Genomic DNA, 23,497 nt, shown 5'->3' with positions numbered 1-23,497 from the left:
TAAACTACATCCCACCATCAACCTCAGCCTGGTCCAGTCCACACAAGAGATCCACTTCCTGGACACTACAGTGCTAATAAATGATGGTCACATAAACCCCACCCTATACCGGAAACCTACTGACCGCTATTCCTACCTACATGCCTCCAGGTTTCACCCTGACCACACCACATGATACATTGTCTACAGCCAGGCTCTGCGATACAACCGCATTTGCTCCAATCCCTCAGATGGAGACAACTTCTTACAACTAAAATACCCACCTGCGGAAGTGAAGAAACAGACTGATAGAGCCAGAAGAGTTCCCAGAAGTCCCTTACTACAGGACAGGCCTAACAAAGAAAATAAAAGAACGCCACTAGCCGCCACCTTCAGCCCCCAACTAAAACCCCTCCAACGCATTATCAAGGATCTACAACCTATCCTGAAGGACGACCCAACACTCTCACAAATCTTGGGAGACAGGCCAGTCCTTGCCTACAGACAGCCCCCAACCTGAAGCGAATACTCACCAACAACCACACAACAGAACCACTAACCCAGGAACCTATCCTTGCAACAAAGCCCGTTGCCAACTGTGCCCACATATCTATTCAGGGGACACCATCACAGGGCCTAATAACATCAGCCACACTATCAGAGGCTCGTTCACCTGCACATCTACCAATGTGATATATGCCATCATGTGCCAGCAATGCCCCTCTGCCATGTCCATTGGCCAAACTGGACAGTCTCTACGTAAAAGAATAAATGGACACAAATCAGATGTCAAGAATTATAACATTCATAAACCAGTCAGAGAACACTTCAGTCTCTCTGGTCACTCGATTTCTGATCTCAAAGTGACTATCCTTCAACAAAAAAACTTTGAAAACAGACTCCAACGAGAGACTGCTGAATTGGAATTCATTTGCAAATTGGATACAATTAACTTAGGCTTGAATAGAGACTGGGAATGGTTGATTCATTATAAAAAGTAACCTATTTCCCCTTGTTTATTCCTCCCCCCCCCCCCCACTGTTCCTCAGACGTGTTTGTTAAACCCTGGATTTGTGCTGGAAATGGCCCACCTTGATTATCATACACATTGTAAGGAGAGTCATCACTTTAGATAAGCTATTACCAACAGGAGAGCGGGGTGGGAGGAGAGAAAACCCTTTGTAGTGATAAACACCCATTTTTTCATGGTCTGTGTGTATAAAAACATCTTCTGTATTTTCCACAGTATGCATCCGATGAAGTGAGCTGTAGCTCACGAAAGCTTATGCTCAAATAAATTGGCTAGTCTCTAAAGTGCCACAAGTCCTCCTTTTCTTTTTATAAACTACAGGAGTCTTGAAATGCTGTGTTGCATCCGCTACCTTATGATTAGGGTTAGAACAGAAATTGATGACTAATGCATTATATTTTTAGCTGTCTTATCAGCCATTCTGACATCATAGGAGTAATAGTTTAACTGGGAAGATCAATAGCTTAGGAGGACATGAATTGCACCCCTGAAGTCGTCACTGCTTCTGCTGCTAGAAAACAGGCTGAACGTGCACTGCACTTAAAAAGCTATTTGGCTGGTGGTACTGGGTAGTTCAGAGGCTGGTAATGGGATCAGGAGCTTTTAACTGCTAGTTAAAGTCCAACCTATGTTTATAGGCACCTGAATTTATTCCATATGATGTTTGCTGTGCTGTAACCATATTGGTCCCAGGATATTAGAGAGACAAGGTGGGTGAGGTAATAATATCTTTTATTGGACCAATTTCTGTTGGTGACAGACACAAGCTTTTAAGCTGAACAGTGCTCTTCCTCAAGTCTCTGAAGAAGAGATCTGTGTAGCTCAAAAGCTTGTCTCTCTCACCAACAGAAGTAGGTCCAATAAAAGATATTATTACCTCACCCACTTTGTCTTCCCATAGAATGGCTGTCTGGTAGCCTGTGTGAAGTCAGTTTGGTTAAGTCCAGTCTGAATGAACAGATGTACACACACAAAAAGCATTTCTACAGTTGGCCCCACTTATTGATAACCTCAAGAGGCCACAGTTCAAAATGGCTATGAAGTCTTGGGTCTGGTCTGCTCTACAAAGTTAGTTCATTGCAAGGCAGTTTACGTCAACCTAACTATGGAAGTGTCTATACTTAAATTTTGCTCCTACCGACGTAACTGCCCAGCTACGCCTGCTTAATAACGCTGCCTCCTCGAGTGACGTAGAGTCAGGGTCGATGTTGTTAGGTCAACGGAGTGTCAGTGTAGACACTGTGTTGCTTATGTCGACTGTTACTGGCTTTCACGAGTCATCCCACAATGCCCCACCCTGACAATACAATCGATACGAGCGATCCTGGTGAGGATGCACACTGCTGACGCATGGAGCAAAGTGTAGACATGCACAAATGATGTCATTACTGTATGCTGACATAAGTTAGATTGACTTAATTTTGTAGTGTAGTGATGGCCTTAACCTTCTTCCTTCCAGTCCTGTCTGAGGAAGTGATACTTCTAGATGTGGAGGCATATTGGCATGACAGTGCCTATGTTACACCTGTTCTAGGGATAGAGGACAGGATTCTTAGGCTTTCAGTTTGGTATGTTTCATCAACAATAAACTCCTTAAAATAAAAATATCTTCATAAAATCTTAGACTTCTTGTTAAGCACCATGTAAAAGAATCCTATATATGACTTGGGATTTAGGTTTCCATTCACTCTTGCAGAACAACTGTGTGCTACCTGGATATCATCAATTTTGTTTTCATGCACTACATTATATTTCTGTACAAAGACAAGCTGAAATGGAAGTATAGTACTTCTAGTTATACAGTTTAGTAGAGATGGGAATTTGTAAGAATGGGAAAATTACCTTTAATGGAACACATTGAGTTAAGTGTGTGGGAAATGGATCCAATTGTGCTGTGCTCTATGCAACCTAGGAAAAAGAGTATCTGGCATCTTAGTTTCTAATTAAGCATTAGAGCACTGACTTTGAACCTGGGTCTCCCACATCCTATTCCCTGCTCTGCTGTGGACTTCCTGTGTGCCCTGGGCAAATCATCTAGCCTCTTTGTGCTTCAGTTCCCGATCTGTAAAATGGGCATAATAATGCTTCCCTACCTCACAGCGGTGTTGGGAGCATAAATACATTAAAGACTGTGAAGTGCATTGAGATCTACTGATGTAAAGTGCTATATAAGAAATAGACATTACTATTATTCATCATTACTAAACAAAAATACAGTAGAAGCTCAATTACGAACGCCTCGGGAATGGAGGTTGTTCGTAACTCTGAAATGTTCGTAACTCTGAACAAAACATTATGGTTGATCTTTCAAAAGTTTACAACTGAACATTAACTTAATACTGCTTTGAAACTGTACTATTCAGAAGAAAAATGCTGCTTTCCCTTTATTTTTAGTAGTTTACATTTAACACAGTACTGCACTGGATTTCCTTTGTTTGTTTGTTTGTTTGTTTTGGACTCTGCTGCTGCCTGATTGTGTACTTCCAGTTCCAAATGTGGTGTGTGGTTGACTGGTTAGTTAGTAACTCTGTGTTCGTAACTCTGAGGTTCTACTGTATAATTAAACATGGAAAAAATTAAATCCTCCCATATATCCCTCATTGAAACATCAATTAAAAGAAGTGTTTAAAAATAAAAAAAGGGTGGGGGGGAATGATAGTAATACAAAAAAGGGCAGTTCCTTCTCAGTGGTTGCTGTGTCCTTAAAGTTTTGCTTCTCTCCATGATATTTCAGGTTTTTGCATATCATTGTGGTGTAAGCTCCTCACAAGACTGGACTTGAGTTACTAATTAACATTATTGACAGATAGGAAGCTCTTTGTATTTACAGTTCTACGGTCATTTTTACAAGTAATCACATTGCTATATTTAAATGGCTGACTCTCGTACTCTTCTGAGTGAAGCTCTTTTTCTTCTGACTTAGCAGGTGTGTGTCTGGAAAGAGATTTTTATAAAGGTTTTTGTCCTGAGTTAGTTGCGGAATCATGAGAATAGGGAGGTAGACACAGAACTATCTTTGTCTGCAATGGTTCTTTTGTAAAGCAGTCATGGGCCAGGAAATAGCTGACAAGAGCAACTCACTGTATTCACAAAAAGAAAAGGAGGACTTGTGGCACCTTAGAGACTAACCAATTTATTTGAGCATGAGCTTTCGTGAGCTACAGCTCACTTCATCAGATGCATGCCATGGAAACTGCAGCAGACTTTATATATACACAGAGAATATGAAAAAATACCTCCTCCCACCCCATTGTCCAGCTGGTAATAGCTTATGGACTTCTACATAGAGTGCTTCCGCCGACGTGCACGGGCTGAAATTGTGGAAAAGCAGCATCACTTGCCCCATAACCTCAGCCGTGCAGAACACAATGCCATCCACAGCCTCAGAAACAACTCTGACATCATAATCAAAAAGGCTGACAAAGGAGGTGCTGTTGTCATCATGAATAGGTCGGAATATGAACAAGAAGCTGCTCGGCAGCTCTCCAACACGAGTTTCTACAAGCCATTACCCTATGATCCCACTGAGAGTTACCAAAAGCAACTACAGCATTTGCTCAAGAAACTTCCTGAAAAAGCACAAGATCAAATCCGCACAGACACACCCCTGGAACCCCGACCTGGGATATTCTATCTACTACCCAAGATCCATAAACCTGGAAATCCTGGGCGCCCCATCATCTCAGGCATTGGCACCCTGACAGCAGGATTGTCTGGCTATGTAGACTCCCTCCTCAGGCCCTATGCTACCAGCACTCCCAGCTACCTTCGAGACACCACTGACTTCCTAAGGAAACTTCAATCCATCGGTGATCTTCCTGATAACACCATCCTGGCCACTATGGATGTAGAAGCCCTCTACACCAACATTCCACACAAAGATGGACTACAAGCAGTCAGGAACACTATCCCCGATAATGTCACGGCTAACCTGGTGGCTGAACTTTGTGACTTTGTCCTTACCCATAACTATTTTACATTTGGGGACAATGTATACCTTCAGATCAGCGGCACTGCGATGGGTACCCGCATGGCCCCACAGTATGCCAACATTTTTATGGCTGATTTAGAACAACGCTTCCTCAGCTCTCGTCCCCTAAAGCCCCTACTCTACTTGCGCTATATTGATGACATCTTCATCATCTGGACCCATGGAAAAGAAGCCCTTGAGGAATTCCACCATGATTTCAACAATTTCCATCCCACCACCAACCTCAGCCTGGTCCAGTCCACACAAGAGATCCACTTCCTGGACACTACAGTGCTAATAAACAATGGTCACATAAACACCACCCTATACCGGAAACCTACTGACCGCTATTCCTACCTGCATGCCTCCAGCTTTCACCCTGACCACACCACACGATCCATCGTCTACAGCCAAGCTCTGCGATACAACCGCATTTGCTCCAACCCCTCAGACAGAGACAAACCCCTACAAGATCTCTGTCAAGCTTTCTTACAACTACAGTACCCACCTGCAGAAGTAAAGAAACAGATTGATAGAGCCAGAAGAGTTCCCAGAAGTTACCTACTACAGGACAGGCCTAACAAAGAAAATAACAGAACACCACTAGCCGTCACCTTCAGCCCCCAACTAAAACCCCTCCAACGCATTATTAAGGATCTACAACCTATCCTAAAGGATGACCCAACACTCTCACAAATCTTGGGAGACAGGCCAGTCCTTGCCTACAGACAGCCCCGCAACCTGAAGCAAATACTCACCAACAACCACATACCACACAACAGAACCACTAACCCAGGTACTTATCCTTGCAACAAAGCCCGTTGCCAATTGTGCCCACATATCTATTCAGGGGACACCATCACAGGGCCTAATAACATCAGCCACACTATCAGAGGCTCGTATACCTGCACATCCACCAATGTGATATATGCCATCATGTGCCAGCAATGCCCCTCTGCCTTGTACATTAGTCAAACTGGACAGTCTCTACGTAAAAGAATAAATGGACACAAATCAGATGTCAAGAATTATAACATTCATAAACCAGTCGGAGAACACTTCAATCTCTCTGGTCACGCAATCACAGACATGAAGGTCGCTATCTTAAAACAAAAAAACTTCAAATCCAGACTCCAGCGAGAAACTGCTGAATTGGAATTCATTTGCAAATTGGATACTATTAATTTAGGCTTAAATAGAGACTGGGAGTGGCTAAGTCATTATGCAAGGTAGCCTATTTCCTCTTGTTTTTTCCTACCCCCCCCCCCCCCCCCCCAGATGTTCTGGTTTAACTTGGATTTAAACTTGGAGAGTGGTCAGTTTGGATGAGCTATTACCAGCAGGAGAGTGAGTTTGTGTGTGTATGGGGGTGGGGGGGATGTGAGAAAACCTGGATTTGTGCTGGAAATGGCCCACCTTAATTATGCACATTGTAGGGAGAATGGTCACTTTGGATGAGCTATTACCAGCAGGATAGTGAGTTTGTGTGTGTGGTTTTTGGGAGGGGGGTGAGGGGGTGAGAGAACCTGGATTTGTGCAGGAAATGGCCCAACTTTATTATCCATGCACATTGTGTAAAGAGTTGTCTTTTGGATGGGCTATCACCAGCAGGAGAGTGAATTTGTGTGGGGGGGGTGGAGGGTGAGAAAACCTGGATTTGTGCTGGAAATGGCCCACCTGATGATCACTTTAGATAAGCTATTACCAGCTGGACAATGGGGTGGGAGGAGGTATTTTTTCATATTCTCTGTGTATATATAAAGTCTGCTGCAGTTTCCACGGTATGCATCTGATGAAGTGAGCTGTAGCTCACGAAAGCTCATGCTCAAATAAATTGGTTAGTCGCTAAGGTGCCACAAGTACTCCTTTTCTTTTTGCAATTTATTTGAGCATGAGCTTTTGTGAGCTACAGCTCACTTCATCGGATGCATTCAGTGGAAAATACAGTGAGGAGATTTATATACACACAGAACATGACAAAATGGGTGTTTATCATGCACACTGTAAGGAGAGTGATCACTTAAGATGAGCTGTTACCAGCAGGAGAGTGGGGGGGGGGGGGGGACCTTTTGTAGTGATAATCAAGGTGGGCCATTTCCAGCAGTTAACGAGAACCTCTGAGGAACAGTGGGGGGGGGGGAATAAACAAGGGGAAATAGTTTTACTTTGTGTAATGACTCAACCACTCCCAGTCTCTATTCAAGCCTAAGTTAATTGTATCCAATTTGCAAATGAATTCCAATTCAGCAGTCTCGTTGGAGTCTGCTTTGGAAGGTTTTTTGTTGAAGAATAGCCACTTTTAGATCAGAAATAGTGTGACCAGAGAGATTGAAGTGTTCTGTATTCAGTCTCTTTATTTTGAGGCTTGCGACCTCCTAGTCTTCCAGTACTTAGAACTGGACTGAAACAATCTGTTCACATGAGTCACCAAACTGTCAGATGGGAACAAGTGAATCACTACATTTGAATTGTGTCCTCGGACAGGTGAGGCTCCAATTCACTTAGCTATCCTGTACCCCAAAGCTTCCTCCTTGGGTGTAGGAAATGGGTTGACACTTGTCATGTTGATTACCTTCTTGATCGTTATTTCAAACATTCATTGTGTTCCCGGGCACTGATGATTATGAGCAGTTAAACTGATTTTTATGCTCAGAAAAGAAGAGATCAGAGGTTTCTGTTAATTTATAACTATACTGCTCTTAATTTTTGCTTTAGTCATAGCTAAGTGATACTGCAAAGTGGTAGCTTGAGAAGTCTAATGTGGGCACAGACTTCCAATTTATGTAGTATCTTCCATCTGAAGATCCCAAACTTGACAAATAGTACTGACTGTAGCCTTGTGACCCTGGGATATATTGTCTCCATTTTAAAGACAGGGTAAACGGAGGTAGTGCGAGACTGTGAAGCTGGGAGTGCTCAGATCCCACACTCATTGCGGTATAAATATTTAGATAGTTGTGAGTTGCCCATGGTCACACAGTGAGACAAGAGCTGCATGGAGAGTTGAGAAGTGCTTATCCCCATTGTAACCAATGGAGATGCTGCTTCTCCACTTAGATGAGCTGCCTTCACTCAGGGTACATCTGTGCTGCCAAAAAAAAATACCCCTCGGTAGCGAGTCTGGAGAGCTGACTTGGGCTTGCGCTATGGGGCTAAAGATAACGGCATAGCTGTTCCGACTGAGGCTGGAGCCCATGATTTGAACCTGGTGCCGGGGCTGGAGCCCGGCTTCCAGCCTGAGCGGAAACATCTGCACTGTTGTTTTTAGCTCTGTGGCATGAGCCAAAGTCAGTTAACCTGGGCCCAGACTTGGTGCCACCGGTTCTTTTTTGCAGTGTAGACATACCCTCGCTGTGTAACTTCCCTTTCTTTGCACTGAGCTTCCACATCACGGTGTACAGGTTCTGAACATTTTATTTCCTTTCGGGAGCTGCTGGCTGTATTGTGGTATCAGTCCAAAGGAGGACTTCAAATGCATTCTCGAGAAACATTTCATTAATGAAAAGACGTGTGATTTTAATACTGAGGACGGTGAACAGGGCAGTATTCAGGGTAATATTACAAAGGGAACTGGCTGTCTCCTAGTTACCCTTGGAGTTTGGAGCAAGGACAATTGATCATTCTTATGCCTTCATGGAGCCCGGTAATACATATTCTTCTTCTGTCTTTTACCCAGACTATTGACACACAAATGCGACACTTTGTTGTCACCAGGGAGCACGGGATTTATTTTCTAAAGTAAACCGGCTTGGCTCAGACATGATGGGGAAGGAATGGTTTCTAGGTGATGGGAGAGGGAATCTAGTGTTCAGCGACTTGTCATGTTCTCCCTCACAGCTTTCTGTCTCCTAGAAGAAAGTCCAAGGGTTAGTTTGCCTCACTTCTCCCTTGTAGTAATGACAATCAGCTGTGCACTCTGCACTCAGGCATGTGACCTGGCTGTCTGTTGGTTTTCCCAGTGGAGATATCTATAGGCACAGCTGTTGGACAGTCATGTGTCCGTCACAACCAATAGTTTAACTCTAGTCTTAGTTTCATTTTGTAACTGGATTGGGACTGGTGCAATTGGGTCAGAAGAAAAAGAGGCTAATGTTTTTCTTAAGACTCCTCTTACTTGTAAAGCTAGTAGCTTTGGTTTGTTATAGCATTGTCTGCCCTAAGCACTTCTGTGGTGGCTGCTGTCTTGAAACTGCAGCCTCAACTGTTAATGTGCAGAGAGAGAGGCTAGTTTGCGCTGTGTATTGCTGGGCAACTGAAGGTGATGTAGGCAAAAATCAGTGCAGAATTGCTAGCCTGTATGAAGACAGTGGACCAGTTTATGAATTGCTGTTCCTTTAACAAAATGTAGTTTCATATCAAAAGGCTAGGAGAATAAACTGTCAATGAATGCTTGCTTAACATAAAAGAGGGGAAAATTGAGTGTGTTCAGTTGGAAGCAAGGAGTGGAAGGGGAAGATAAAACTGAGCTGCACCGGTGTGAGATTAAAGCTGGGAGACTTTCATAAAATGCTCAGTGCAAACACTGGGCTGGAACTTGGGAGAACTGGATTCTGTTCTCGGCTCGGCCACTGGCCTGCTGGATGACCTTGGGCAAGTCATTGTACCTCTGTGCTTCAGCTTCCTCTTCTGTAATATGGGGATGATGATTCTTGCTTCCTTTGTAAAGCATTTTGACACCTATTGAAGAAAAGGGCAGTAAACGAGCTAGGTGCTGCTATTCTTCTTTATTATGGAACTGTGGCAAGATAATTCTCTGCTCTGGGGATGGTTAAGGAAGCATATGCAACAGTGAAATTCTGCTTTCTTCTGGGATGGGATATGAAGCTGATGGGTTTTTTTTCCCCTGTTTATTTAGAAGCAGCTTATTTTCTGGATATGTGTTTCCTTCCCCCTACACCTTTCCTCACTCATGAGTACGAAATTGCCATTTGTCCAAGCAATGCTAGGACATTGTGGGGTTGGTCTAGGTAGGCTTCTATTTCTGTGTGTGTTTGTCACCTTCAGTCTCTCATAGTTTCATGTGTTTTTCTCTACGTGAATTTAAATCAGATCCATTCTGAGTCAGTTTGGTGAAGTGCTGATGTACATCCTACACCTGGTCATCAAGAGGTCTCTTCCATTTCTCTTTCATGTGATTCTGAATGAACAAACTTGATCAGTGCTTTAAATAATGGACATAATTACACTCAGAGTACCACTGTTGGAACATAGGCGTTGTCATACAGGATCAAGACCAGGATCCATCTAGTCGGGTATCCGATCTCTGACAGTGGCTAATATCAGGTACTTCAGGAAAAGGGTGGGGCCTTGTCTGTTATGGGCAGGTCTAAAAAACAAACTAACAAAAAAAGGCAATCCATAATGGCCAATATTGCTATTGTCTGCCTTGGAGGGACACTGCTTCCTAACAGTAGGCAGTTGGTTTGCTAATGCCCTGAAGAGCTAGGGTTGATCACACTCATGAATTTTTCTTAGATAGTGTAAGTGCAGCAGTTCACATAAACATAATTGTTTGACTGCAAAACCAGGGTGCTGTTGCCTGTATCTTCCTCTTTCTGGATCCTGAAGATGATGTAATCGGACTTGCTATCTGAGTTGTATTTCTTCTTTTTGTAGAGTGGTCTGTGATACGTTCTGCAGCAGGAAGCAGCCCTGTCAGTAAAGAGATGCTGAAGAATAAATCCCTTTCTGTATTAATAGACAGTAGCATAAAGGATTCCCGCAACAAAATTTTGGTGGCCTCAGAGCAAGAGTTGGTGGCTGCTCTGACACTAAGGAGTGGGCCCCCATCAACCTGAGCCCCGCTGCCCCAGGGGTCTCACCTGGGGCCGGTTTAGTTCAACATCCTTATTAATGATCTTGCTCTCACCCAAATGTTACTATGCTGTTAACCAGTTGTAGTTGATGAAATAATACTTGGTCAGTCATCTTGCTGTGAGAACAGTGTACGTGTGTGTGAAAATGGTAAATTCACACTACTGTGGCTCTTTTGGTGAACCACTGAGGTCTGAGTATTACTGCCCTGACTCAGATAGTTGGTGGGCTGTTCTACAATGGAAAAACTAGGACACTCACCTACTGTCTCATCAGTCCTTATTTTCTTTCAATTATATAAAGATAGATTAATTTAATGGGAAACATAGTGTAGTTTGATTTGGGATGTAAAGGTCAAAAGTGTCTTGGTTGTACTGGGGTTATAAAGGAAACCGTTGTTTAGCTGCCCTGTTTACCGCTAAGAAGGGTCTTGAAAGTCCTCCTTATGAGATGTGCTCTTAAATCCAGTGACTTTAATAGCTATTCTAACAAGCCTTTGTAGTTATACTTTCTTTGGTCTGCTTTCAGGTTTAACTCCCATTGATGTATGGTGTTGGTTTAGCAGGAGGCATAAAGAGGCAATATAATAACATGCTTCATACATTTTCTTTAGAATAAAAAGATGGGGAGTGTTGAAAAGAAATTGATCTCCCTAAATGGTGCAGTTGCTGAATCTATACAGGTTTCAGAGTAACAGCCGTGTTAGTCTGTATTCGCAAAAAGAAAAGGAGTACTTGTGGCACCTTAGAGACTAACCAATTTATTTGAGCATAAGCTTTCGTGATGCATCCGATGATGTGAGCTGTAGCTCATGAAAGCTTATGCTCAAATAATTTGAATAATTTGAATCTATACAGTAATATTGGCACAAGGAGCTTTTAGTGAATATTACTGGGATCATTAAACCATATTTTCAAACCATCCAGTAACCCCTGGGAGACACAGAACTGTTTCCTTAGTATGTTTTTGTTTTTGGGATTTGCTTTTTTTCTTTCTTTTCTCTCTCCCTCTCCCCCTTCCTCTCTCTCTCCCTCCCTCCCTCCGTCCTACTCTGGTTTTATTTTAGGGAAGCTCTTAACAGCTCTTTGTTCCAGCCCCCTAGCCCCCAGTCCCTGCTCCCCCCCCCCCAAAAAAAAGGGCAAAATGATTGGAGATAAATTTTGGGTCTGCAAACTGTGTTGTCCTTAATGCAACTGTTTAAGGTTTCTCCATCCAGATTTTCTTCCAATCCTGTGATTTAGACAGTCACATGCTATGTTACGTGGATCCTTCAGTATAAGCTTTCTGCACTGGCAGTGTGGCTTTCATCAGATTCTGCTGTTAGTACGGTCTTCTCCCTTTGTGGAGTCACATCACAGTGTGGGGCTTCTTGTTAAATCCTTAGCTAGTGGCCAAACTGTTTTAATTTCACAGCGGGACTTTCAAACTCCGTAGGTTTAGTTGAGCTGAAATGGGGGCTAGTGCATATTTCTCAGCCCTGAAACAAGGAATGTCTTGGCTTTTGTCTTATGGATTTCAAAGCTTGCAGTGGCCCTTGAAGTGATTAGAGTGGGTCTGCTTCAGACCTCCCTTTCTGCCAAGCTTGGTGAAAGAGCAGCTGCTTCTGCTTAGGGGGATGTGGTTGTAACTTCACATAAATCCAGTTTTCGAATGACGTTAGGTATCAAAATCATTATGGAGGGTAGTTCAGTGAAATCTCCTTTCATGAAAGGGGAATACCGACTGCAGTGATGTGAATGCAAGTGGTGTGTGCAGAGTTACATTAGAAGTACAAGGCTGGATTTGTTGCTGCAGACTTTTGGGAAATGTCACCTGCATGGAAGCAGAAGTGACTACAGACTGGTAATTGAGTCTGTGCCTTGTACATTGGTTATCTTTTCTGGCCTGCCTTGGTTTTACTATGCTTTAGACTTCCAAATTAATATTTGAATCCTGTAACAAAGCTTTAACACTTACCAGAAGTAAGAGGTTTCAATTACAATTTGTGGGTTGTAAGATCTTCAAGGCAGAGTTTGTACCTGCATCTGTGTTTGTTCATAGCCTAGCACAGCAGAGCTCTGATGCCCATTATGGTCTTTGGCTGCTACCATAATACAAATATTTAATATCAAATTTGCATCTCAAAATATTGTCAATCTAAAGGTTTCAGAGTAACAGCCGTGTTAGTCTGTATTCGCAAAAAGAAAAGCAGTACTTGTGGCACCTTAGAGGCTAACCAATTTATTTGAGCATAAGCTTTCGGTCCGATGAAGTGAACTGTAGCTCACGAAAGCTTATGCTCAAATAAATTGGTTAGTCTCTAAGGTGCCACAAGTACTGCTTTTCTTTTTGTCAATCTAAAATACCTTCTGTGGCATTTGAGTCAGAAATTGCATATTTGAATCAAATCGCTTGTAGAATCATAGAAGTGCACGCCTGGAGGGACCTTGATAGGTCATCAAATCCAGCCCCCTGTGCTGAGGCAGGACCATATACTTAATTGATGCGATATAAATGACAAACAAACGGCCCTTTATATAATTGAGGCCTCGATTGGCAATTTCCAGCGTGTGGGAAGGCAGCTGAATCTATTGACTTTAGTGGGATCTGCGTGTGTGTGTGTGTATAGTTGGCCTAGGACACACTGTAAATTGCAGGATCAAGGACTTAGAACAAAGTCTCCTTATTGTTTAGAAATCAAAGAGGAGCTGGGTCTGAACTGAGTGTGGTGGATGCCTATCACGCCGGAAAGTTTGCTGATTGCATCAAAAGAAATGAGGCAAGAAATATTTTCTTAGGCATCTGAATCTTAGCGGGAGAGTCGCTTCAAAGGGCTCCTGTGGTCTGGAGTCTAGACAGCTGTAACCCTTCTGCTAGGTGGTGAATGGCAGCGAAATTATATCTAGGGTCCCCTCTTGACATGTAACTAAACTGGCTAAAGCCCACTCTGATACCTGAGAAAAGTAAATATTCCCTCCCCGGTGCCCTTAACGGGTAGAACTTCCCCACTCCCAAACACTCAGACTGTGTACAGATAAGGGAGCCTTTATTAGGGGACAGGGAACACAGTCATAAACTTGGGAAAATACAGTAACAGAATATGTGTGCAAATGAAGAGTTAACTCCTCCTCTTCCCCGGTAACTTTAGCAGTAGTCCATCTAACGCCCTTCTCACCCACTGGTGAAAATGTCCCACAGTGTCCCTTGGCCGCACCTTCACACCCACCTGCCTGGCTCTTTCTGTGCCATTTGACCCTGTGTTGCGGGGGGGGGGGGGGGGGCTAATGAAGCCTAAAGTTAGCAGAAGGAGCTGCTAATGTCTTTGCCTCTATGGCTGTGCAGCGCTCTCCTTTTCAACCTTAGCGTGACCCTGGAGGAAGCGCCTCGAAAGCAGACTTCACAGTTCGTATATCAGAAGGCCTTCGGGATGGCATATTTACTTGCTTGCAGAGAGAACTTGTTGAATGAGCTATTAGTGATAGCTAAACTAAAAGTGGACACGGATAGAGAGGAATCTTACTTACCTAATGAGGAAAAGCAAATAAGGGCTCAGCTCCTGCAGTGAGCTCCAGGCAGGTGGACACGAATGCGGAACTAACATTTATTAGTTATTGAGACTGCTCCTTGTGGTTGCAGGGTCTACCTGTGTGAAGCTCATTGCAGGGTTGGGGACAGTGTTAATGACATTGTCAACAGCTATAAAGATGGCAGAGTCTGGAGAGAGCTTCTCTAACTTAAAAAAAAAAAAGTCTTAAGAGGCGTGACAAACTAGCTGCAGCCACCCAAAGCCCACCCTGGTAGAGGAGAACCGGCACACACGGAAATAGTCCGTGGACAGACCGTCAGAGAGGGATCACAGTTCAAGGCAACTGCACCCATATTTCCCCTCTGTGGTCTGGCAAGGGCACCCACTCTAGGCTTCTGGCTCCTTTAGCCATCTCCTCACTTGGGTGGGGACCCGCGTCTTCTTCGCTTCTGACCGGGGTATCTCCAAGGCTGAGCAGTTCTCTGCCCTCACTGTGTTACCCACAGCAAAAGACAGACTGTCTACACAGACCTGCTTGCTTTCTGTTCAGAGACTAACAACGTAACTGCCCACAGTTAAGCTATCAAACAGCTGTTTCTATGCAAGCTTATTTATTGTTAAGGTAAAAGCATTACAGAGAAAAGGTATTAAAACACAGTGAAAGAACCTTCACGCAAACTTGCCAGAGATCACCCCAACTCCAGCAAGGGCTCTGGCTGGTGATCAGTCCTTCAAACCCCACAGAAGCGTCTCTTCTGTGGTCAAAAGTTCACAACAGTCTCTGCTCAGGAACTAGCACACTCATGAAAAGTTTAGTCCCTCCTTTTATATAGTTCAGGGGTCTTTGAGCTGGAGTTTTCAGGAGCAGGTAGTCAGTAGACAATGAGGTTTTTCTTCCCAGGACTTAGCTTCAAAAGGCCTCCCAAGTACTTCCTAGGAAACCCACTAACCACGTATTGTCCCAAACCGTTCTTTGAAGTTTCTAACATTTCTCCAAGGTTCACGTTAGGCAGTTTCCTGGAAAAGTTACATATGATCCTACAGGTTTCAGAGGAACAGCCGTGTTAGTCTGTATTCGCAAAAAGAAAAGGAGTACTTGTGGCACCTTAGAGACTAACCAATTTATTTGAGCATGAGCTTTCGTGAGCTACAGCTCACTTCATCAGAATTGTATTTTGAATATAATTGAATTCGATAAAGTTTAATGTAATTCAATAAGGTTTGTCCAGGACATTGTAGGAAATTGTCCTCTGCCACAATCAGATCGCAGAATGGTGGAAGAGGGAGGTTTTCAAAATGAAACCCCTTTCGAAAAGGAACCTGTAACGTGAATGGTTTCAGAGTAGCAGCCGTGTTAGTCTGTGTCCGCAAAAAGAAAAGGAGTACTTGTGGCACCCTAGAGACTAACAAATTTATTTGAGCATAAGCTTTCGTGAGCTACAGCTCACTTCATCGGATGCATTCACACTGCATGCATCCGATGAAGTGAGCTATAGCTCACAAAAGCTTATGCTCAGATAAATTTGTTAGTCTCTAGGGTGCCACAAGTACTCCTTTTCTTTTTGTAAGGTGAATGTTAACCCACAGACAGCCAAACCCTCCAGTGCAATAAATTCCCTGTCTTGCATTTTCCTGCTCTTCCAGTGTTTGCTAAATGCATAGGTAAGGGCTTGCAAATTCAAATTCACACTCTACCTTAATCTGAATGATCTTTCAAGTGTAGACAAGCCCTAAAGGCAAACCAGGTGTGTATTTACTGTGGGGTAGCTATACTGCTGTAAAATCCCAGTGGAGGCGAGGCACTGCAAGCCTGACCCCAGATGTACAGTACCTTCCCTCTTAATTTGTGTAAACTTGATTTTAAACACTAGCTTTAATAAAATTTACTGTGAGAAGAGTATAGTATTAACCTTCCCGAGCTCTCACAGCAAACACTGCAGCGTGCCGTGTGTCCGGTAGGATTTTACAATGAGATGGGTAATGTGCATTAATTATCCCATGGGAAAAACGCACCTTTTTGGGCAGTGAAGACAGCCTAAATTGTAGTCTTCTGGCATGACTGCGATTCCTGGTTGATACCTGTTACTACCATTGAAGTCTTTTTGTGCTGGGCTTTTACAGCTTTATTTTTGTAAGATATTTCAACTAGCCTTTGTGTTCCTGGACCAAGTTCAGTGTCCTATTCACTGACAGTGCTTAGCTAGTGCAGATTCCTGTGTATAACATTTATGCATAGCCCGTTCTTTGCACAGACTGATAGGGTGCATCAGGATTATAGTGATATAGTAATCTACAATCTCATCCGTTTCAGGGCCAAACTTTTGTAATCTGTCTTTCTGCTGCAGCAGGAAGGATTAAGCTGCTTCTGGTACTCTGACGTGCAGTCAGTAGTGTCGGGTGTGAGTTTACTCTAGATAATTCCTGTTGGAGTCGCAGAGCAATCCCTCCCCTTTGTGCACTGAAGTTTGAAAATGTTTTTTCTCTCCTCCCATTTAAGGTATCTTTTACAACTTTATTTCTGACAGTTCTCCAGCATTAGCCGGTAAATAGAGACGTGATCATAGTAAGGAATGTAGGATTTGTAATAACCCATGGTAGTGTCCAAAGGTCCTTGTTTGGAGTTGGACCTCGTTGGGCTAGCTGCTGAAATTAGAGGTATACACAGTGCCTGTCCCAAAGATCTTAACAATCCAAGGCTAGTGACATATGAAGGGTGAGGATAATGGAATCAAATATGGTTTCTACCTACATATAAACTCATGTTGCTTTCTCTTGTAATAAATATCAAGTCGACTTCCCCAAATCCTTGTTTGTTTAGTCATTGTATGTTAATTCTATCTTCAGTTATTGCCCAGCCCTATGATTTGGTGTCTAAAAGGCATAGTCTCTTTAATATAGCGTGTGATCTACTATCTAATGCCTTTCTTTGTTGAGCTGGGGTCAGTTTAAGTCCCATTTACACTGGCAGTTACAGTGCAGCTGTGCCAGGTAATCCATAGGTTGCTTGGTCCTTGGCCGCCTTTCTTTGCATTATTTGGGCTGCAGACTTAGTGTACTCTTTTTTCTCTGCATCCCTCGAGAAGCTGAAGTACTTTCTTTGTTCCCTCTTCAGGGGTACCAGCTATCTCCAAAGCCAGTAGTGTTTGGTTTAGTGTTTTTTGGAAATTGTACGGAAATTAGAGAAATTGTGAAATAAACAAGCCTAGAGGTGTATTAGAGAAAGCATCAGCAGAATGACACCTGGTTGAGTTAAAAACAGATTCCGAGTTACCTAACATGACTCATTGCTCACAGCCTAAAATGAGCCCATGGTGCTCCAGGAAGGTTTGGTGGTGTAGCCGGGCGCGGACTCACCGGTGGCACCTCCTGTTGGACGTCTCAGGGAATTAGCATTCCAGCCTCCGGAGCGCCCTCTGTCGGCCGGTGTCTCACCTTGCTGCTGGCTCCCATGTCCCTCCCAGGACCCCGGTGCTGCTTTAACTGGGTGCTGCCCCCTGGCAGTAATCCAACAGTTCTGGGTTTCATGTTGGGACATGGTGAACAGACAGATCAGGGGATGGTGATGGGGGACCTTAAGAGCACAGAATAAAGTCTCACATTCATGCAGTCACTACTGGATCTCTCTGCCTTTATCATTGTTAGTGATTGTATACTGGTGACCTGCATACAAGACCTGGCAGGTGAGGCTGTTAGGGTGCTAAAATCACCCCAGTCCTTCCCCCTTGGACAGATCCCAGAGAGTCATAAAGGGCACTGCTCCTTCACAAAAGCTCTTGCATATGGAATCACAAAGGAATGGGGGGAGAGGGCTGTACAGCAGTATTAAAGACAGATCTTGAAGACTCCTCTGCCCATGGTGAGTAGGAAACTTTCCCAGTGTGTGCGTTACATTTCTAGTCCTTATAACTGCAAGGGAAACATTCCAAATGAGAACTGAATGTGAACTGAGGCACTGCTCCCTTCCTGAGTCTGCAGATGGCTCAAACTCAGTACTTTGCAGGCTGGAGCATGCTCAAAACTGCTACTCAGAGCCCTCTGGGTTGCAATGAAATAGACTGTAGTTTAGCTGCTGACTGTCAAAGCTCTTAGTAGTAGCAGAGGACACTCCTGGAGCTATTCACAAAGGAGGAAGACCCAAAAAGGAGCGTGGGGGGGCGGGTAGCAGCCAGGCAGCTGGTGGTAGGTAAAGTTGTAGAAACTCCTAACTTGCTTGTGGGCAGTTGAGGTGTCTGTTGGCTCGGGTGCAGAGGGACTGGCATGCTCTTTCTTCCATTCAGCAAAGAGGAATTTGTGGACAATCAAACCCAAGCTGGATGTGGCTGTGAAAGTTGCTAACCCTGAACCTGGTCCCGGGGCAGTAGGTTGGGGTAGATTGGTTTCTTACCTGGGTACATCCCCTGGACAGTGCCAGGAATGGGACAGGAGTGGCACCTATATTACATCCCTTTGGCTACTAAACTTCTAAACACAGGTTTAGTCCTGTGTCCTGGGTATTTATTGACAACTTCCAAGGCCTGGGTGTGAGGGGATGGTATGGAGGGAGGGGACGGAGAAGGAAACGCAGGAAGAGCTGCACCAGGACTTAGTAGAGGAATGAAAAGCAAGAGAAAGCGGAGTGAAGTTTGGAGGGAAAGTGTAATAGCAGGAAGAGAGGCGCTAAAGTTACACTTAGAACATTCACTAAATTGAATTCGCAATAAACAATGCACAGCTGTCTTGTTTCTTTCAATGGCAAGGGACACTGCAGCGCAGTTATAGCTGGGGGGGGGGGCAAGCTAGGAAACTTACTCCTTGGGTTAGTAGGCAATGCTTTCAGTAACCTGCAACCCCAAAAACCCCAACAGAAACCTGGAGTTGTTTTCATGTGCGTTACTTGTGGATCAGGGTAGGTGGTTCTTTTCCTTTCTTTGGTTCAGGTGATGTTACACCTAAAATGCTCTGTTCAAATGTGGTCCTCTCATTGATAGGGGGTAGACATATTGGAGGGAATCCAAGGAGACTGATTTGAAGAAAGACTGAGTAAGAGTGAGCTTAGTAAATCAATGCCATTTTGGAGTGATGCGGGGAGGCAGGGGGAGAGTGTTAATGCCTACACCCTTCAAATCTATGCAGAGTAAGGAAGGAGAAGAATCCTTGGGTGCCATAAATGTGGTCTGACCAGGAATAGAGGGATGAAATTAAGAAAAGGAACATTTTAGGGGAAACTTCCTAATGATGCCATCTATTAGGCTCATTCTTCTCTAGAAGAAAAGGAGTACTTGTGGCACCTTAGAGACTAACCAATTTATTTGAGCATAAGCTTTCGTGAGCATACGCATCCGATGAAGTGAGCTGTAGCTCACAAAAGCTTATGCTCAAATAAATTGGTTAGTCTCTAAGGTGCCACAAGTCCTCCTTTTCTTTTTGCGAATACAGACTAACACAGCTGTTACTCTGAAACCATTCTTCTCTAGGAAGATGGCCTGTGGTAAGTGGGTGTCAACAATAGGTCTGCCCCAGTCAGGGTGAGATTTCTTTGATACCAGTTGGTGGGGCCAGACCATGTTAAGGTCCCTTCAAGAATGCATGGTAGGCCCCTCCCATCCAATGTGCTGACCTTGATTCATGCATAATATGAAACTCTAGGATCTAAATCCTGTCTACGTTAGGTGTTAAGTGCTGTTTAAAATCATATTAATTAAAATATGAGCACAATTTTATTGTTTGAAACCACCATCTACTTTTCCTAGCCGAGGCGAGCTGGGCACTCGTTCGGGCTTTTTAGTGCTTGGAGTTATCCGGGCAGGAAGTGTTCTCGGTAATCTGCGAGCTGCATTTGAGAAGCAGCTTTTCATTAGAATGGGTGTTGCTGAGCTGCCTGCTGCTGTGCTGAAAGGGGCCTTTCTTGGCCGCCAGCGTTCAGATCTAAATCTGGTCAGAGAGCGAGTCATTGGCGAAGCTAATAAAATCTGGGAGTGCCGAATCCATCCTCTTCCTCCAGTCACCAGAGCAGACTCCTTCCCTTCCCTCGGTGCTCATCAAAATAAAGATCTTCCCGATGAAACCACGTCCAAGGGCCTCTAGATCTAATAACCTTGCCACTGTAAACTCAGGAACTAGAGAAATCAGATGCATGTTTCAGAGGAACAGCCGTGTTAGTCTGTATTCGCAAAAAGAAAAGGAGTACTTGTGGCACCTTAGAGACTAACCAATTTATTTGAGCATGAGCTTTCGTGAGCTACAGCTCACTTCATCAGATGTTTACCGTGGAAACTGCAGCAGACTTTATATACACACAGAAATCATGAAACAATACCTCCTCCCACCCCACTGTCCTGCTGGTAATAGCTTATCTAAAGTGATCAACAGATGCATGTTGTGTTTGTTTAGTCAGCTGCGACCTCTCTTGTGCTTGTCCACAGGTGGCAGGTGCAGTGCACAGACTGCTAGTAGATTCGTGCGTATCTTAGGCACGTTGTATTCCCTTTGATCTGTGTCCCAGCTTCTGCAGAGGTTTTCTTAACATTAACTAAAGAGAGTTTTGGTTAAAATGTTCTAAGATAATACACAATGTTTATGGAATCTACACTATGTAGTTTTCTGCCCGCTAGGTAGTGGAAAGTGCACATGGACCAATGTCCGTTTCACTGCTGGCTTCTGCATAATTCTCTGCATCTCCTGACTCCTGAAAGGCGCTCTCACTTTCTAAGCGTATCCGTGAAAATAGGGCTTTGGACACAAATGAACTAAATCTGGTTTGGTTTGGTTTTTTCTCCCATGTAGGATAAACATGTTTAGTATCTTAAGACCAGCTGGAGAGGAAGGATGCTCTTGTGCTGCAAACACAGAGTCAGGGTACCTAGTTTCTTCCTGACTGTGCCCCGATGGTGTGACTTTGGGCAAGTTACTTAGCAATTTGCCTGCCTGGTTTTGACCTGCCCCGTCTCCAAGGTCCCTGTTGAAAAGGTTCTGGACCGGGCAAGTATCGCTGGGGCCTTTGTGACAGTCCTTTGTGTAGCTGCGGTGCAACACCGACGATGATGCACATTGTTGATGAATGCCTGCTGACTAGGTTTAGCGAGGGCCTAGAAGAACTGCATCACACCACTGAAAATGTCCTCACTTGGCTAGACGACTATGCGCACGCTAAATAAATACTTAACAATCCAGATCTGTTTCGTAGACTATAAAATGGGTTTTCTTACTCATGTCTCAGGGGCATTAGGCTAAATTTGAATAAATATTTGCAAAGCTTCCTGAGATCCTTGGGTGGAAGACAAAATAGAAGCTCATAGTATTATATTATTTAACATATGTGAAAGATTATTAATGCTTCTAAACTGTTTTTCAGATTCTAAATGGCTTCTAAGAAGTCGGGATCCGACTTTCACGGTAAGTGAAGTGCTGTATTTTTGTATTGGAAAGATTAATGTGAGGAAACTCCCCGTAAAACATTCTGTGTTACCTCTAATATAGATTCTACCCCCCCCCCATCTAATAATATAACGGGATTGGGTGGCTCTTGGGATTAATAGGAGACTCAAAAGCCTTTTACCATCCTGCTACTGACCAAAAGTAGCCATTTTCTGTTGGCTGTTGATTGACTTGTGTGCAATAAACTTGGTCTCAATCCAGGTTTTCAGTGGACATGTGTGCACTTCAGAAACTTCCACTGTTGGCATTAACTGGCAGTCAGCACAGAGGCCATGGCTTGAGTGCTCAATGGAGATTAGTCTGCTTTGTCTCTGCTAGAGCTGGTTCTTTCATGTCAGGGCTGGAAGGGCATTGGTGGGGCAGTGGCGCGGAAACTTACGTTTCTGTTGCCTATGCCTGTTCTCTGCCTAAACCGAGGACTTCAGTCTGGTATCTTTCACTCATGGCATTAAGAACACTTCAAACGGGAAAACGGGAAAATCTCTAGCTTGGTGTATGCATGTGAAATTAAACCAACAGTAGGCCAGTGGAATAGCGTTTGCAGAAGCAAACTCTATATAGCGAAGGTTGCAACTTCACTTTAATTTTAAACTGTTTTTCCTCATTTATAACTTCCATAAAGTCTCCTTATGACTGAAACTGCTTATGCTTGGAGTCTGCCCTGTGATGAATTTATTTCAAATATAGTTTGAACTAAATCCATTTAAGTAACTTACTTTCGGGTAAGTGAAGGAGGAAAGGAAAGGAGTGGAATTTTCTGTAAACTCCTGATCCTGCACACATTTAAATATGTGCTTAATTTTACACATGAATAATCTCACTAGAGTCCGTTTGTGTAAAGCTAAGTGCGTTTGCTGGAGTCGGGTCTAAAGTTTTGGGGACGGGAGAGTGGGAAACTATTCTGACCCTCAAAGTTCTGTGATAGAGGATCCGATTTTTGCAGTTGCATGCAAATATTGCAGTTGTATGTGTAATCAAGAATTGCATGTGAAATGACCAGTACCAACCTACGTTAAAGTGATTGTCCATGCAGACTTCTTCCTTTTCATAGAGTTTAGAGTCCCTTCTCTTCCCAGATAGTGTTTCAGGTGAGCAAAATGACACTAGAGCACTCCACCATGGGGGAGAGGAAGGCTTGGAAAAGTCTGCCCCATTAAGTTGACCTTTATGCTTTCTCCTTGCCCTAGTATAAAGGGATCAGAAAGTGACGACAGCAGGGAAAGGACTATAAACAAGTCAGACTGACTAGCCTAGGAAATGCAAAATGAAAACATAATAAATCCTGAAACCAGATTGTAACATTTTCTTTAATCAAAGATGTGACAATAGGTAAGAAATGGTATCTAATTTTTAATATGTCTTGTCAGAGTTCCAGGAGCAAAGTTAGCTGGACCATGTGCTGTTTAATTGCTGATTACTGTTGAATGTAATAAGTATATGTGCAATGCAGAATTAATATTGCATTTGGAGCCAGAGGTTTTACAATTCTGGGCTCTAATTGTTACAATCTGGTGGGAAACGCCCCTTGTATAACAAAATAACAAGAACAAAAGAAATGGCTCTGCAGCATCAGTAGTTAACTGAAATACCCTGTTGTGAGGCTCTCTGTGTTTCTGCTGATATTGGCAATTCTAACACTAAGTTTATTGCTGTGCTGACTTAAACTTTCTGGGGAGGGATGGGCACAACTTTTGTTTTGTCATCTCTTGGGGAATTAGTGGGGAAAACTCTTTTCAATCACCTCCCAGCGTCCAAAAGAACAAATAGGTGACACTGTCCCTATAAT

General features: G+C 43.6%; 1 protein-coding gene across 5 annotated transcripts in view; it reads left to right on the top strand.

The window, feature by feature from the left end:
- The window catches only part of UBAP1 (ubiquitin associated protein 1), a 56,846-nt gene that overhangs the window by 9,674 nt on the left and 23,675 nt on the right, over positions 1-23,497 (top strand). For 4 of the 5 annotated variants that reach the window (XM_073343397.2, XM_073343396.2, XM_073343395.2 and 1 more), the window contains one exon: positions 21,629-21,669. In XM_073343397.2, the coding sequence (XP_073199498.2) occupies positions 21,636-21,669 (34 nt within the window). In that variant the 5' untranslated portion in view covers positions 21,629-21,635. Of the gene's footprint in view, positions 1-3,743; positions 6,588-21,628; positions 21,670-23,497 lie in introns of those variants that run through there. The other variant, XM_078852701.1, reaches the window with a different exon arrangement.

This window comes from Lepidochelys kempii, chromosome 5 (genome assembly GCF_965140285.1).
Source record: "Lepidochelys kempii isolate rLepKem1 chromosome 5, rLepKem1.hap1, whole genome shotgun sequence".
Taxonomy (NCBI): domain Eukaryota; kingdom Metazoa; phylum Chordata; order Testudines; family Cheloniidae; genus Lepidochelys; species Lepidochelys kempii.
The sequence above is the reverse complement of the archived record's forward strand: the minus strand, read 5'-3'. Positions and strand labels throughout refer to the sequence as shown.